The sequence below is a fragment of the Bombus bifarius genome, unplaced genomic scaffold (genome assembly GCF_011952205.1).
Source record: "Bombus bifarius isolate JDL3187 unplaced genomic scaffold, Bbif_JDL3187 scf7180000009275, whole genome shotgun sequence".
NCBI classification, from domain to species: domain Eukaryota; kingdom Metazoa; phylum Arthropoda; class Insecta; order Hymenoptera; family Apidae; genus Bombus; species Bombus bifarius.
In genome coordinates, this window is record NW_022885009.1 from 1,515,491 (window position 1) to 1,534,599 (window position 19,109).

General features: G+C 33.2%; 1 protein-coding gene across 3 annotated transcripts in view; it reads right to left on the reverse strand.

The window, feature by feature from the left end:
• Positions 1 to 19,109, reverse strand: part of LOC117214933 (acetylcholine receptor subunit alpha-like 1) — a 278,214-nt gene that overhangs the window by 234,965 nt on the left and 24,140 nt on the right. For all 3 annotated transcript variants that reach the window (XM_033461300.1, XM_033461299.1, XM_033461301.1), the window contains one exon: positions 12,779 to 12,888. In XM_033461300.1, the coding sequence (XP_033317191.1) occupies positions 12,779 to 12,886 (108 nt within the window). In that variant the 5' untranslated portion in view covers positions 12,887 to 12,888. Of the gene's footprint in view, positions 1 to 12,778; positions 12,889 to 19,109 lie in introns of those variants that run through there.

Genomic DNA, 19,109 nt, shown 5'->3' on the forward strand with positions numbered 1-19,109 from the left:
TATGAAACTAGCGAATCTCTGCTTCTTAACACGTTCATGCCGGCGTGTACCACCGGTGGCTCACGCTCGAATCTTCCATCAGACGGTGCGTACCGCCAAAAATGTAGTTCGTTCAGTAACTAGAAAAAATTGCCATATAGTTTGAAATTCAAATAATGAAAATTTAACGTATATTAATTGAAAAAAATTAGGATTTATTTAAAAATATAATAATTCAATATTATAAACTTACTATAAACGAGAAACACATGGCGAGAGACACAGATAGCTGCGCCGGCGTGAACGTGTTAAACATCATATTTTCTCGACAAACGAATATAAAATAAAAACGACTGTTTCGACCGCGAACAAACATCGTCATACGAAACGTTGATTCCGTGAGAGAACAATTTTCCTCTCTAATTTGCTAGTTGTTCGTTTCTTACGGGGGAGAAATAGGATCAACGGAAACAAAGTCGAGTGGTAAATCAACGAATTCAAAGACGTCGATGATCAATGTGGCACATTATTCGTTGGAACGCGATTCAGTGGTACGCGACCATGCAGTCGAATATTCAGGTCAGTTGGCCCTTAATCGATATATAAGCGTTCCAGAATGACCTTTGAGCGGTCAAGTGAACCTGTGTGCATTTCCGTATGCAGTCGGCGATGCGTGGGCGTGTTATCTCGCATTTCGTACGTGCGCCTGGCACCGGCACGTACCGTCAATCCGAGGCAAGGGATTCTCGGGTTAGTCGCGAGGCAGAGTGCTCTTCCATCCTCGTTGATCTCTCCACGTAATAATGCTGTCCTACTACATCTCTATCTTCCAACTGGTTACCTATACAGCGCTTCATCAAACACAACGTCTATCATTTTGTTTTAAGCACGTTAATTACTGTCCATGGCCGTGATTGTGTTTCGAACTTACTCTCTTGCGAGTTGAATTTTACATCTTGACGATCCTTAATACATGCATAATATATTTAACATATTTAACATAATAATTTAATAGGTTTAATATATTTAATATATTTATATAATAGATTTTATAGTAAGTTTAATATATTTAACGTAATGATGATTGAGAAAGTTCGTGTTACTCTATGGGCCTAGAAAAATAAACAAATTTACAGTACCTGTCCTGATACCATTGAGAAATGTTGAATGACATTTTAAATTTATTTTGAGCTATCGAGTATTATTTGAAATAGATTTAAATTAAATTTTTGTAAATGAAAATAATAACTCTGATTACTTCGTAAGTGATTCATGAAAATACGACATTAAATCTTCATAATATCCATTGTAGATTTCTGAAATGTTCCAACTTAGATTTGGCAGGATAGGATAACTTTTGTTTTACTTCCTGTTGATATATATATATTGGGTAAGTAATTACCAGATGAATCTCCTCCAGGCTATTCATCCTGTTGCTTGATAATCGTTGTTGTCTTGTGACTTTATACAAGAAAGAAATCGATCGTTATTATATAAATATATACATGCATATATATTTAATAATTATAATAAACATACAATAATAATTATACATATTTAATATACATTTTATATTTATTTTATATCTATTATTTTATTTTACTTTATATTTATATTAATTTTATATTTATGCAATTACAAGATACAGAAATGCATAGATTGTAAATAATATGCAAACATATATAATACATATATGTACAAATATATACAATAATCAAAATACAATACCTTTTATAATACCTAATAGATAAAACAAATTTCTATCTTGCTTTTATCCTTCTAATTGAGTTTACGGAAATACGAATTTGCATAAAAATCTGCAGTTTAATAATAATTCTTCTTGTATGAAGTCACGAGACAACGATGACTATCAAGCAACAGGATGAATAGTCTGGATGAGATTCATTTCGTAATTACTTATCCAAGCAACGAAATTACCGAACCAAATGAAAATAAAAAATAAAAATTTCTGTCTTTCAAGTACGGAGGATTGTATTTTTCGAGTTTATCCGTGGTAAGTGAAAAGTTTGTGTTTTATTTGTTCAGTTTTCTTTTTAGTTTTTGTGCTTTCTATTTACAACTTTAATTATAAATAATTATTAATAATTTAATTATAAATAAATGATATTTTATATCAACTGTAGCTAAATATTTGAGGCAGAGGTTAGTAATTATGGAACTGAATGTGAATCCATTGTTTGAATGCCAGTAATAATATTACATATTTAATTCTGCAATCCTATTCAATATTACACACGAATTAATTTCATTGCTCCAATATTGGGAACGAATTTGCATAATTTACAAAAGTTGGATTCACAGTAAACAATACTAAATATCATATTCAACATTTTGATTTAATTTTTTCTTACTATAATACCAGCTAGTAAGTTTATTATTAAATATCCTATGACAAAGCTTAGATTTTCAATACTTGTCCTTAACAATCTTCTATTTTTTTAACTGTTTAACTGATTTTTTAAATACGATATTAGAAGCAACTTACCTATTACGTTTTTGAAATTTATACGATCTTATAAATTATGTTTAACGTTATATTTACAATAACATCTACATGTGTTTATTTATAAAGAACATGAAGTTGTACGATATCCTCTTACGCTTAATATAACTGCAGAGAGCGAGCTCTACGTTTTCGAAACTGACATATCGTAATTGCTTCTTGCTCTCTGTCACACGTCTGGTCTAACAATCAGTATTCTACTTGTCGAGTGCTCATATATCTATCTCTACTACTGATGCTTATCATATTGTTTTAATGGGACATTTCCATTGGCATATCTCTCTCTCTCTCTCTCTATTAGACAGTTATAATCATATATTAAATTCATGAAATTCTCGCTATTTGTCGCCATAGAATTACATTATATGTATATAACAATAAATACATTATGGATACTGATAATTAAATTTAGTATATCGATACTGTTTATGAGTATCAACTATATCTATAATCACAACTGTCGCAATGAAACTGCAAATGTCAAATTATCTTCCATTGTAATATAGTTCCTCTCTATACAATATATTACTATTATACTGTTATTATTATTTGTTGGCAAATTTAATTCAGTAAACAAAGCAAAATCTATCTGCCTTAAAAAATTAGTCAATATAATATTTAAATGAAAATAAAGTAAGTGTAACAAAATAAAAACCCCAAACAAGTAAAAAAGAAGAAGATGGAGCGAAATGATTCCTGACAAAAGCTTGGACGAAATTGATATAAAAAAAGTAGGAAATATGTGTCAGACAAGCGTGGAATTTTGATAGAAACCAGTTAGAATTTATTGCTTTTATAATATTCTTCTATCGTCTGAGAAATATTGCGCTTTTCAAAACTTCGATTTATTGGAACGAAACAAACAATGGAAACAGAAATAAAAGAAGCACAGTGTTGAGAAAATATTTTTCACGCGGTTGACGCGTCGTGCTGGCAAAAGATATCTCTGACGTATCATTTCATTAATTACTAATTCTTACAAAATATTTTTACAACACCAGTCTTTATATTTTTGATATATCGAATAAACTAAAGACTATGAAACGCAGTTAATGATAATGTCTTACCTGACTATTGTAGTTTCTTCGTATCAACGTGAGGAAGAGTTATTCACCGTTGTAACATTGTGTCGGATGATATAATTGAAATATTATACGTAACTGACATCTCATAATTCTCATTGTCAGGTAGCGAAATTGAAACTAAAGTCAAGTTTCAAACACCAGACTTTGTTACGAGACTACAGTTTGGCTTTATTGAATGGCAACTATAATTCCTGTTAGTGTGGTAGAATGTGACTCGACGAAGACAATGTGTTCAAAAGCAATTTAATATTACACGATAATACCAATTCACGTGAATTATGTTTGCAGTTAACACCTTTTACGAATATATTATGTTATATGAAACATTTTGGAATTTCATTAGCGTTGTTACGAGGCTTGACTATGGCCATTATATTGGTAAAGTTTGGAACAAATATGATAATGAACATAGAAGCAAGAAGACGTTTAGTGCAAGTATTTTGTGTATTTTATGCAACAACATTTTATTTAACAAGCCTCGATACATATCCAGTGGGACCATCTTTACATATATGTTTGCAGTATCTTGTAATTTCTATAATATAAACTGGCAGATTTGTTTCAAATTTGTAGTATCTCATCATAGTACTAAGAAATTTACAGTGAATATCCTGTAATTTCTGTATAAACTTTCAGATTTGTTTCGAATTTAACCAATATAGCCACGGTGGTCGTGTCTCATTACAGTGCTAAGCAATTTTCAAAATGTTTTATATGCCAAATACAATATGAACATAAAGTTTTCCATGATAAGTGTCCAAATACTTTTGTGAGCCAGTGTATACTTACAGTGATACATTATATTTGAACATATCTAATGTAACATATTACACTACCTGATATATCTTTTTCTTTATTTCCACAATAAACCAACTTTATGAATATTTTTCTCTCTTACTGCATGCGCGTGTATTCGCTCGGTGAATTTCAAATTTACAATCTCAATGCACAACGATCGATTCTGGATTATACAAATTATAATTTGTTACCTTTATACATGAATTTATACATTATGGAAATTAAAATATATTCAAAAATATACAATATACGAACGGTATCAATATGTACGCGGTGATGTGCATAACTCGCGTTACGCCAGCGAATTAAATTACGTTAATACACGGCGGTTTAACTTGCCACGCGTTTGGTATAGCACTGATAGGCAGCAATGTTTTCTGATACGGTTCACCGTATCAGCCATGCATATACGAGCAACCTTTGCGAATGCTTCTCGAGCTGCTATTCCATTTAACGGAACATCGATTTCGAGGAGGCGACCTGTTAGGACAGATTGGTCGAGTCGTTTATGCCACCGTTCGTACAGGTAAGTGCTACAGGTTTCGTGCAGAATGTGTTTTACATAGTTGCGCATCCATCGTGAACAAATGCAATTGCCCACTGTCTTTACGCTTTAATTAAAGCGGAGTCGCGCCTTTGAACTTCGCAGCTCCGTGATTTTCGGAAATGAGAACTTGCGATTTCCATATAACAGCAATTACGCTGCTGCTTGACTTATTTTATTGTATCAAGAAACGGATGTGGCTCGCTCGCTAAGCGAATCGCTGAAATTGTGTTCTTCTTTCTGGCGATCTTAAGATCTGATGATGGAACAACTGATGCAACATGGTGTGTCACAATCATGTAGAAGATGACAAATTGTTAGAAATTTTACAGTTTTTATTTATTTCATTCAGACGACTTCGTCTATATAGAACGAATGAAAATAACAAGAAGAGTAATTTTTGTTATAATGCTGAAAATAGAGATTGTAATTTATCCATATTTTTTAGGATTGTTTGAAATTTATATTGTAGATGTACATTTTCACGAAAATGGATCTCAACACTTTAAAACAGAGATCGATAAAAATACGCTAATTTTTATTATATTTTTTAAATAGATGATCCTCTTTGAATGTCATCTACGTAGCTAAATTCCTCGTTTAAGAAACAGCATTTTTGCACCAACTATTTTTCTCAACCTCATAATTTCCGACATATTCTGTGAAGTATGTTTCCAACCCCTAACTTTGGAGCTATTTTCACCCCCTCAATAGGAATGCTTCTAGGGAAATACGTGTCAGATATTTTTTCCAGAACTATGTCGTACGTAAGTTTCGCTAAAATCGACGATCTGTGCTTGGTGATATTCCCTTGTAGGTCAGATATACTGATAAGTACATTATTTTTACACGATGGGTAACTTGTAAATGAACGTTTTGCAATGTACAATATACATATTCGTTTCGTTCCCAATGCTGCAATTTTTTCCGGAAAATCCGATTATTTTTTCCTGTGGTGCAATCACAGCGTCTGTTATTTCAAAACATTTTGAGTTTCAAATATTAATCCGTACATTGGTTGATGATCAATTTCCATTAATGATTAAAAAAGTAATGTTTCTCTATTGACAATGGGATTTTTTAATTGACACAGTTAACGATGGTTATGATTACACGGCCATTCACGAGGCGTGTTAGTTTGTTTAATTTATCTTTCACGTACATGATATGATTACTTTAACATAGTAACCCAACGACACACAATTAAAAATATTTTTCGCGTGATATTTAATTTCTTGAAAAATACAGTAAAATTTTGTAGTTTTTGCAGTATTTCATCAATGAAGATAAGAGATGAATATTTATAACGGTTTCTTTATATCTGATTTTGCATCTTATTTAAAACATTAAGATCTAACAATTGGTTAATTAAGCAGCTACTTAATCATTTTAATAGCTGCATTATTATGCTGATATATTATTTTAGGCTATGACATATTATGAAGAATATTATACTTATACTTGATCGTTCATGGTATAAAATGACAGCCACAGTAAATGATAAATCACAGTAATATTTTGTCGTTCATCTTTTCACTATAGTTCATTTTCACCATTTTCTTCTTTCACGTAAAAGGATCACGATAAGACGAACGTCATCAAGAACTATGCTATCTTATTACCATTAAAAATATGTATTAAATAAATATATTAAATATAAATATATAAAACATGTATTCTTTTCGTAAAAGTTTATTGTAAAATGCAGACTCGTTAGTTTAAACAGAAAAGCCTTTCGTTATGCAGTAGCCTTAAAAGTTTAATGTCAATTAATTACGCATACGAAATACACGCTTTACACCTACAAATTTTATTGAAGCTAATATTTTCGATAGAAATTAAATTGAATTATAGAAACAAATTCTTAATTTGTCTTTTTCTCAGATAATTTTTCGAGATATAGGATATCTTTAATATATGTAAACAATCGATATGTAATTCCATTTTAACATCCAAACATTCTGTTTATATATATATATATATATATTCGTAAGTAAAGTAATCTAATACTCTAGAATACTATATATTGGCTTAAAAAAAATATAATCAAAAGGCAAAAGAGATATTTCCAATCCCCCTGCAATATTTTTTTATTCCGCCATTTCCACATTTTTGAAAGGCTTAGCTGTCTTTTTAAGCCGCTTTGATTTTAACCACGTCGACCCTCTACAGGCCAATAAGTCTAGATATTTATCAGGTGTTCTAGTTAACGATTTCACTTTTCGCGTTTCCCATTCATTTTTTCACCCGGTATCAATCGATGAATCTCGTTTCACAGCGACGCAATAAATCTCTGCCTTTGTAGGCGACGAACGTCACGGCGAAAAAAAAGAGATGAGAAGAGAAGGACGAACGTAACGAGAGTGACTCGAGCAAAAGTGAGTGAAGCAGAGACGAAACAACTGCAAGTTAGAAATAAGGAGGAGATCGTCCAGAGCAAAAGATGGAATAAGCGAGAGACTAATGGAACCGCGAGAAATCAAGTTAGTAAAGGGAATCTGTTGCCAGAGGAAGGAATTTAAGGAGGGAAGCACAGCCCGCCACAGAATACAGTGATAGACAAAAGTACTCATAGTACAGTTTGAACTGTACAATTAATTGATATTTCTATATTATAAAAATATGTTATGAAATATTATAAAATATCTTCTATATATTAATAATATATTAATATAATAAATATAATGTAATACTAAGATATATTATAAATACTATATATTACAAAATATTATATATTATATGTAATATATAATATACTATAAAAATTTCTATATCATAAAAATATGTTATGAAATACTATAAAATATCTTCTATATATTAATAATATATTAATATAATAAATATAATGTAATACTAAGATATATTATAAAACTATATATTATAAAATATTATATATTAAAAAATACAACGAGTGAGGATTAAAGGGAATGGCATATACTGGTTAACCAACAGCCGTTCCAAACTAAGTACTCAGGAACAACATATAGAAAACAGACTACTAATCTGTAAAGGCATAATGAAACCAATGTGGGCGTATGGCGTCCAACAATTATGGACACATCGGCAGAAAGTCACAAAGTGGAAACCTTGCGATCAATCGTACTTCACACAACAATAGACGTACTTTGATACGTACGAAATAAAGAACTACGCCAAGATGTTCAAATCTTCGCCATAAAGGAGAGAATTCAGCGAATATCCGGCACATATAAGTCAAGAGCCATAAGGAAGCCAAAAGCGCTAGCCAACACACTGAACACTGACAGTGTAGTTAAAAGACGGTAAAAAGGAGCAACTCAGACCCTTTTGACGCAAGATCAAATATAAATATATTCTTGTAATAGTGCTAAACCAATTGGAATTGACATCCACGCGACATCCTCAACAACTGAAACAACTTGCTAAATATCCTGTAGCACAAATTGCAAGAATCTATTAGGAGTTATTTAACAAAAAGAATGAATATATTATTGAACTGGATACATGTCTGTTTATTATACTCAGATACTTACGGTAATGAATGTAAGTATGCAGAGAAATGTTAATTAAATTAGTTGATTATCCAGATAGAAGTATTTGTACAGCATTAATTAATATTTGTATTGTAATCAATATTTCGTCCAATAGTAAGTCATTATTCTTGATATGTACTACAATAAATTGAATACTTAATAAATTCGCAAAAATACATTATGACCAAAATTAGAAAATGTTTACAACATATGACATTGCAAATAATATTGGAAATAGATGAAACTGTAATGCTGATAGAAGCTCTTATATATTCTCAACCGTGATCTTTTAAGTACGTAATTTTGCTGTTGTAAAAAGAACGAGTTAATTTTATTTTTTTAAACGAATGCTTATTGTAAAATAAACTTCTTTAGATATAAATTTTTCCATAAGAACATGCCTGGTATATATGTAATGCGATATTAATTCTACTAATAAACCATGAAAAATTCATTACAGAAATATTATAAAAATTCAGTATTTCTCAGTAGCTCCAATAATACGTTACAACTAAAACATTAGGTAACAAAAGGTAACAAAAGTACAAAGTACGTTTGCAATTCAGCATATAGTGCGTAAATTAAGTATGTTTGATACTGAATGATAAATAAATGTGTCTAAAATTGAATTCAGTTTAGACGATACATTATTTCGCTTTAAAATAATTTGTCGTAAAGTGCAAACTTTATATTCACAGTTTTTGCTTCACGTATTCCTAATGATAAATATATAAACTTTTTATTAATACACATAACACAGAAATATCGAATGTGCTCCTGTTTCTCAAAATGTTTCTTCATTAACAGATCGAAATAAGGGCCCATTTCATATTCGTTAATTTTCCACACGATCCAACCGTTCAAAATACCAAAGTACCAAACACCTGCTCAATTCTTAGATATTTTAATTTCATATACCCACCTTATTAAACCAACACTTAATATAATACAAAACAACATCGAATTCAGAACTGAAATTAGTTACGACACGCCCGTTGCGTTTAATTGTGGTAATTTCAATCGAATCGATACTCGCTACGAATAAGAAATAGACGCGCAAAAAGTGATTGTTTCTTCGACATATATTTTACGACATCGATCATTCGGCGCGGGTTTCGAATCCACGATAAATGTTAACGTCTCGTATCGCGTTAATCTGAAGGATCGGCGAATCCAGACGCAGCTTAAAAAAAACAGTGATTAGCCGTGGATGTGCAGTCGTTCGAATCTCGAGGAGACCGTAAACGTTGCGGCGTATAATCAAAGGAGATCCGCGGCAGCGTCGGAAGTTACCGCGGCGTCGAACGAGCGGAAACGTTTCTCTCGTGACCTCGGCCCGTTTGTCAAGAACCATTTACACGAACATTCGCCGCAGCGCCCATGTTTCATGCGATATGAATAATAATCTATCCGGTAACTACATCGAGAGCTCGCCGTGAGTGTCGAACACGAGCCAAAAACCGAGGGAAAAGGAGTGAAACAAGCTCGTTTGGGCTCTGGCTCGTTTATCAGCGAACAGGGCAAAAGTTACGCAAATATGTGCTGGACTAGGACGCAAGAAAACTGCGAAACTGCTGAACCAGTGCTGGCTTAATTCACCTTCCGTTTCAATTTATTTATCGTTCCTCGTTTTTCTTTCTTTACCGATCGTTTTGGTGTTCGCCGAGAGACATCCGTTCACAGAGTAGACGGATTCAGGCCAGTGGCGTGAACGAATTGCGCGAATCTACGATATCCGTATTATCGGGTCAGTGCCTGGTAGCGATGATAGCTGCATAATAGCGGCGTTTTCGAGCTACATAAATGTCCCGATAATGGGAAAATAATGATCTATATATATATATATATATATATATATATATATGGGTATTTCAATATTGCACTGATAATCAGTTCCTTCCCTACAGCGCTATATGTATGAGAACTTTATGGATTCACGCGTCTGACAGATATGCTCTGTCATCGGCTAATTCGAATAGCGCGTACGTCCCGAGAGTCGCGTCACAATAAATTAATTTCATCTAATTTGTCTGCTGTATTTATTAATTTTTGCTGCCTCGGTGTTCAGCCTCTTCTTTCGAAAGTGAACTCGTCCGTGTTTCGATTTAGGCGAAGCTTTGAAAATGGGTTCCTTTTAGATAAAAAGAGAGGATTTTAGGCAACTCGAAGGTTCAGACACTTTCTTAACATTTCTTCATTTTTCCTGTGCTTTTCGATGTGCGATGTTGCTCTCTGATATACGTTGAGTCAAAAAATTGAACGTAGGCCAAACCGCCTCTCGTTTATTAACGTGTTATCGATACAAGCGAACAAGTGTTGTTCAAAAGTGGCGGATATTTCTCATTTCTCATTTCAATTCAATTTTCGGATACGAATGGCACGATAAGTGTTTCGATAGATAATTTGAGTGTTCATATTTTTGTTACCGTGTTCCCTGTGAAGATAATTTCGTTTAAAATCTGAGTACGTGCGATCAAATTTTTGAATAACTGTAAATCATAAATACATGATATTTACATTAAATTTCGTAATTCAAAGTTAATTGTCCATAACAAATACTAAATACAAATCTAAAAATTGTTTGGCAACTATTTCTGAAATTCGAGATACTGTTTTTTCGGGAACAATCGTTTAGCTGTTGCACTTGCATCTCGTGTCAACGTTTCGTAGACATTGCAGTCTACTTTTTCAGGGCAAACCTAATACTCAGAGTTTCAGGCCCCGTTGTCTTCAATTATACTTGCGAGTTCAGTCATCAGTTTGATCAGCCGACTGGAACATCGCGCAGTATAAATGAAGACACTGGGAAGCCTTCAGTTTCAGGGCTGCGCTGAAGAAATAGACTGCAATGTCTACGAAACGTTGGCGCAAAATGCAAATGCAACAGCCACGCGATTGTCCCGAAGAACCAATATCATGATATTTCGAAAATGTTGAATCGAATAGATTCATTTTTTCCTGCCAAAAGATTACCTGATCGCAAAACAACAATCGAGTGTGAAAAATGGTATACAAAACATGAGAAAAGGACGAAATGGAAATAAGAGGAGGCTCGGCTTATGTTTAGAAAAATTAAAAAAAATGACAACTTTCGAATCGCTAAAAGTCCTTCTCCTCTTTTTGTCTACGAAGAATCTACTTTCAAAATTTCAGGCGAATCGAATCACGGACATTTTCGGAAGATCTTTAGAATACCGAAAAGGCATTAAATTTGTTTACTTCCAGTTTCTACGAATCAATCATGATTAAATAACTTAAAGAGTAGTATCAAATGTTATGCACAGTTTGAAAGATAGAACCTATTTTTTTTAATAAAATGTTCAGACAACTGAAACAACGAATGCTCAGCGACATTTCGTGCAACAGCATTTCAAATAAATAAGCTTTCGATCAAGCGTATTAATCCCGCAATTTCGTTATCGATGCACTGCGAGCAAACACGAATAATACGGATATCAACGAGATTCGATTCGATCAAAAGTATTTTTTTAGTTTGCACATCGTAACATTTCGTTCTCTCGGTTCTAAGTAAACGAACACCAGCAACTCTGGCAAACATCGGATAGGGTACACGTAACAGTAACGCCGAAATGGGATGAGAATCGTTGATGAATCTCATTCGTCGTTCACGCTGGAAAGTTCGAAGTTAATATTTGAAAATCTTCGAGTCGACGATACCTCACATTTTTCCGTAACTTTCGGAACAACGTCGCGATATGAGATGCACTCCGACATCAAATAGACTGTACTACTTTGAAATGCAATATGCACGACGATGGTACCTCTCTTGTTAAGTCGAGTGGACGCTCATTTCTCCTTTCGTTAATTTGTCATAATCTGACGTGTGTACGAACGTGTACAGTGTACACTGTATTAGTCGGTTAATATCTTTTTGCAGAAACTTTTGATCTCTTGAGTTTGATGTTCGTCCTTTGCGAGATGAGAAATTTCCACCGAGTTAAATTCATTTCGTATCTCGTTACATCGCGAACAAATGTTGGGTAAATATTAATTAAAAGATGATTTCAGGTCGAATAATTAGAAACTCTCATCTTCTTGCTGTTCGTTCTTTACGACGCTGGAAATAGTAGAGGTTTTACAATAACAAAAGATCTTCTTACGATCTTGGCTGGTCTCGGTGCTTCATTTTGCCAGGAAATTTCGGGATTTCGATCAAAGTGCAAATGACGCGTCGATTTGTCGAAGAAATGAACACCCAATCGATTTCAATCTCTTGGCAGCATGCTGTGCCACTACTATATGTATAGAGTATGTAATGTGAAACTATAGAAGATGTAATTAGAATATGGAACAAAGAAACAGCAGACAGACTCACTTGTTGTAGAGGACTATGTCGGGCCGCCATATGTGGTCGGATGGCACATGTAACATGTGAACACCACCGTACTCCTTCGGCTCCCATCGCAGTTTGTAGTCGTACCATGACTTGAAACAGCCAACACAAAAAATATAACCATATTATTGTTTCTCTTTAAAAAGCACATTAGATTTAGAAGAAAACAACGTGTTTCGAATAATGTTCGATAGTTTTGAGAATTTAAGTTAAACATGGCGTTAAAAAATTATTCTCAAACAACGTACCCAGCCGTTTATTAATTTTGCCACCTTTAACAAATACGTTTGCATGCAGCTGGAAAATAAACATTAGTAAAATAAAATTTAGTCCAAAGTAACTTGTAGTTTTGTTCAGTACATACCGGTAAATATGACCATTTTAAAGTTTATTATTTATTAATTAAAAGCAACGAAAGCTACACCGAGCTATTTAACTGTTTGATACTTGGCATCGTTTCTACTTTGTAGAATTAAAATAAATAATAAGCTAAGTAAGCTAAGTAAAGGACGTGTTACGGACTAATTAATTCTTTTTTCGTCTTGTTATTTTCTCGCAATTTTCACTTACGAATAGAATTTGTGACGATAAAGGTAAAATACACTCCACGCGTTTACATTATCAATGGTGTAATCTTGCACAAAAATTTGAATTATTCTCTTTATCCTATAACTTTTTTGTATATCTGCAGTTATGTTTATCGCGTCTTGTATTTATTATATTCGGTTTTTAAATACTACGATTAATAAAAATGATTAACATATTACCTATCAGCTTGTGAGTACTAATAATTCACCCTGTATATCCAATTGTTATATTATTTCATTGTAATAGTTATGTAGGAGATATAACGTGCAAACCTCTCTCGACGACTTGTGTCAGCCTTCGATGTTCGCGTCGAATTGAGCGTCGATAATCTAAACATTCCTCGACATTGAATCATTGCGATGATTGGTTTCAGTCAGTAGCCGGGAAAATGTCAAAATAATATAAATAACAAAGTAAATGAACGTAATTCGTTTTCTTTGATATCATTAAACCTTCTGTCTATCGTTATATATTATATATCAGTTATATAACTATGCTGTAATTGTCAATCCATCGCATATCGATTATTAACGATGTTTACAGTATATTGAAATTGTTATCATGAAACGTCCATTAATAATAGAATTAAAAATGTATACTTTAGTTATTTAAATGTATAATTTAGTTATTTAAATTAAAATTGTATTTATTGTTATTTATTTTAATTGTAATTATATTCATTGTGTTTATTCGACCAATCGCGGGGAGACGTAATCGCAAGGAGAGACGTCAACGGGGGTCGTAAATCCCCGTTACGATTATAACAATCGACACCACGAATTGATCGATCCCCTGATTTCCGTTGAGATAATAGGGGTGATTGAGGTTGTATAACCCTGTGATTCACAGAATTATAAATTATATGTTTCCAGCACTTAGATTACACTGACGGAGAGAAATAAGTAATGAACAACTTGTCGCACGAAGCTAAGATAGATATGCGCGTTAGAGCAGGGCTCTTATAATTAGATTTAGTGTATTAGTGGACGTAGCACTATGAGATTTAGGAGAGGAAATGTATGCTCGACAATACCGAGACCGACTCTCGCGTTATGCTTAGACTGCCCCGTTGGGCATTAGCGTATACTTAGTAGTTGACTTTTCCAACGATGTAGAAGAAGTGAAGTTGAGTGACGATGCTGTGTCCGAGGAAAGCTAAGGATGGGTGTGTCTAGCGCACGGGACCATCGGATTTGTTGGTGCCGATGTTATTTAGGAGAGTGAGGGAATAGGCTTCGTTTTTAATTGGTTAAACGAAGGGTCTTAACTGCCCTCGAGAGAAAGTGGTTAGTGGGAGGAAAGTTGCAGCGTGCGTGAGAAAAACCAACTTTCCCTTGTCCAGCCGTGGTAGACAATAGTGTTTAGAAATTCCTCGGAACCAGATGTTTGTTTTGTTTAAAGGACCTTTGCAGGCAAGTGACTCGGGTTTATGACGGATGCTTAAGGCTATTGAGGGTACGCCGTACGGAAGAGCGGACATCTGGTGTCCGTCTGGCCCGCGGTGTGTGACCTGGGCCAGGCAGAGAGTCGCCCGGCGTAACACATTGAATTCAAAGCGTACAATTTAAGTATTTAAATTGGTACAGTTGAACATCGATTAATGAAACATCAAATACTGGCAACTTTAAAATAAAATCTAATATGAAAGATTTAGTGGTGGTTTCTTGTATGATATGTTGGAGAATAAGAATAGAGACTGAAGAGAAATGTTACATTTTATTCAAAAACTTTTGTTCTCACGTGCGTACAATAGTTCAAGGAGTAAGTTACCTTCTCTCTTATGACAACAAAATAATTCGCATTTTAAAATGAACCGACACAAAACCTACTACACTTGTCAAACTGTACGATAAACTTTAAATCGCACCCTTGACTCGCTAACACCCTGCAAAACTGGTTGTTGAATAATTGCAAACAAAAAAAAAAAAAAGAATTATTCGATTCTCTGAAAAATTCAACTTTACCAGGAACGTTTTGATATACTTTGAATCATAAATAGGCTGCGAATATCTATGCATTTGTATGGAATTTAACACTAGAACTACCACACCACTCAAATTGACTGGTTTTACAATTTTATTATACAATTCCTACTTCGTGTTATACTTTCTTTCCGCAATGATTTAATGACTTTCGCAACGATAACTAAAAGAATAATATAATGAATTTTATTTTGTCTTTTATGTATTCAAACTGAAAATAATTTTGTATCAAGGCTACTTCTACCAATACCAGTCAAAATGACCGGTACTTGTCAAAGTGTAAAAGGATCCTGAAATCTGTTTATCGAACCCCAATTAACCAGTTTCCTCGTTTTGTACAACTTGCCACACGTTTTTAAAATTTTTACCGCGTATCATTCGATATGACGATATCAGTTATCAGGAAAATTCCAGATCGATCGCTAGAGCGCTAGATGCTAACACTAAAAATACCACATCAGTCAAAATGATTGGTTCTACAATTTTATAAACGTGTCAGCCCTCGTTTAGGAATCCCAGATGGATTAATAATACCAAAAATCTACTACATAACATTGAATTCCTTCTGTAAGAAAGTAATAAATCAATAAATATAAAAATATTCTATTATTACGTATTTTTTAATATCCAATCATTTTCACTGGTTTTGGTAGAAATAGTTTCGTGTTAACTACCGGTAGTTGTAGTATTAAATACGCAAAAATGCATAGAACGTATAATGTAACGTACAAAAGTATACAAAATATTCCAAGTGGGATGTTAGTTGCAATATATAAAGAATAAAACAGAAGCCTATTTAGACTCTATATTTGCCTCGTTGCGTTCATAAAAGTATGTTTTTGCGCAAATAGCCGCAAACTAATCACAAGTATACCCAAGTATCTAATGTAATTTGATCGTAAGAGTAAATCTAATTTGCATGATGTTTGCGACCAGATGAAACTCGCTGGAAGAACTGGATACCGTATATCCATGTGATCTATCGGGATAACACGTTGTCTATCGACGCAATCTTTCTTACGTTCCACTGCCGTTGACACGGACAAACATGTTCGCGCGCATACGTTTACCCAGCCTGTGACAGACATCGAGTTCACATGTAAAAGAAAGCACACGTGTCTTGTATACGAGAACATATCGAGGCAGAAAATTGTTCTCGGGAATTGGGCGGGATTTCACGATCTCGCGTGAAAAAGGGAACATCCCCGGAGGACGAAGCAGTCGCAGGGATACGAGAAACTTAGAAACGCTACGGATAGATCTAGTCAACCGGTATATAGTAAAAATTGGAACGTATTTCCTGGTAACAAGCGGACAGGAAAAAGCATCTACCTTTAGGTGCTTCGCTCGATTGTTACGTCTTGGCAGATTTTACGATACATGCGTATACATATTTTATGAAAATCGAGCCACATAAGCGAGATCTTTTCCTTTCCCTTTACTGTACCTTATGGAATTGTCGGGTTATGGATCAATGTTATAAACCCATGCTATGCTATAAATATTTGTACTTCATAAAATGCTCGTACAGTGAAAGTGTCGTATTCGTTGTCTCGATTTTTGCGACACCGTTTCAAAATTTCAAACGGATAATTGTGCTTGATCGGGACTTGAGGAAATTAAATAGAAAATTTGTCGTTACAATCGACTGTAATATCGAGATGGTCACTCTATACGCTTTGATAAAATAAATATTATGATCGCCAAGTCCTTTCCATATTTTTCATCTAATTATAATTATCGTGGAAGTTTAAGTGGAGAAATCAATGAGAAAAAATAATAAATTACCATGTGAGCATCTGTGCGTAAAAGACGTATTGGAATAACAAGAAGGACTGTTCCAGTAATTAGAGAAAATTGATAGAAATCATCGTAAAAAGTTAAACATTTATAACAATCATATTCGTCAAACTACGTTATGTTAAATAGATCGAAGATACATACTATAATTTAATATATAATTTATTGATACTTTCCTACGTGTAATAATTACCATTTGTATTAAAAACGCGAATATTTTAATATCTGAAATTGCTCAAAGATTTGTATAGTATGCAAAGTAAAGATGGAGCAATTCTTCTTTAACGTAGAAATTTATTGATACTTTGCTACGTGTAATAATTACCATTTGTATTGAAAACGCGAATATTTTAATATCTGAAATTGCTCAAAGATTTGTATAGTATGCAAAGCAAAGATGGAGCAATTCTTCTTTAACACAGAAATAAATTATGTATAATGTTGTAGTTATTTTTATGATGCATTAGAATAAACCTGATATTTAATAAAAATTTTAGTTTACAGTTTCTAATGACTACTAGCAAATTCAATCAGAACAAGCATCTTATACAAGTGTTACACAATTTCGACAATTTCCTTTACCACGTTATATTTTATAATTTTTCGATCGATCCAATTTATCAAGATTACGTTATAGTTATTAACGATGAAACAGCAGGAGAAATAATTGTTTCATCAATTCCACTCACGCAATCGAACAACAGCATAAATAAGCTTAAACGCGAATGAATTCAAACGTGTTTTATTGTTTCATCCGTATCGTTTGTGTCGACCATCACTCGAAAACTCAGTGTCCAAACCAATTTCCATTTGTTACGACACAAACGGAAAGATAGTACAACGAAATATTACGTGATTTAACAAATACTAAATTGAAAAGCATAAAATTAAATTAATGATTTCTGTCCTATAAAATACCTTATCAATAATAATTTTAATAAATAGATTGCGAATAAACGAACGAGTGGTCAACGTTATAAGAAAACGATATCCAATATTTGCTATGCCTTGCACGATTATTAATAAGAAAGTTGAGTATATTGACGGATATAGTTATATGAAATTATATGAAATATCGAGGGAAAAAAATATGTAATAGATTATTCCAGCAAGACTTCATTTTCTGGAAGCATAATTTAATCTTTGAAGGGAAAACGACGCAGTCATATCGCTTACTCCTGTGCTCGGGGTTCCCGCGAAGGGAGAAAGTTGCTGGAAATTCGATTGCCCTGCGGCCATTAATTAGTGGCCAATTATGCCGCAGGGGCCCGCGGACGAAACTTCCCTGGGAATTTCTTCGTGGGAGATCCAATCAGAGATTCTCTTTGCCGAGCAACTACGCTACCGCGTGTAGAAAGCATTCATACATTTGCCTTTAACGATTACACTTCAATTTTCTCTTCTTAACATCATACGGTCTCGTCTTTAGCTTTTGCAAAAATTTCTATCCGATAGCAGAGGCAACGTTTCCTTGCAGTTCCAACGTAATGTAAAAATACAAATTTAGCTAATTGCAGTTATTTTCATATTATATACAACTGAAGGTTAAAAGTTCTGGAATCTAAGTTCAAAGACCTCTGTAGTATTTCTAGTAATAGTATTTAATAACAGGTAAATGACATTTATGAATATACGTTATTGAATAATTTAGAAAATAATAAATTTTATTTTATTAATAAAATTTTTTATTGATGATTTATTAATATTTTTATTATATTAACTTGATTAGGAAAACAAATAATTGAATATCCATATACTAATTAATATAATTAATAATATTAATATTGCATGGAGAATGGAATGATAAATAAATATATTAAAAGAAATATACGCTTTAAAATAACAAAAAGATGCAAATGACAAAGGTATTGATATAATTTAATGATTTTTTGGAACGTTTAGCTGAATTAGCTGAACAAACAACATTCCATATGCTGCAATAT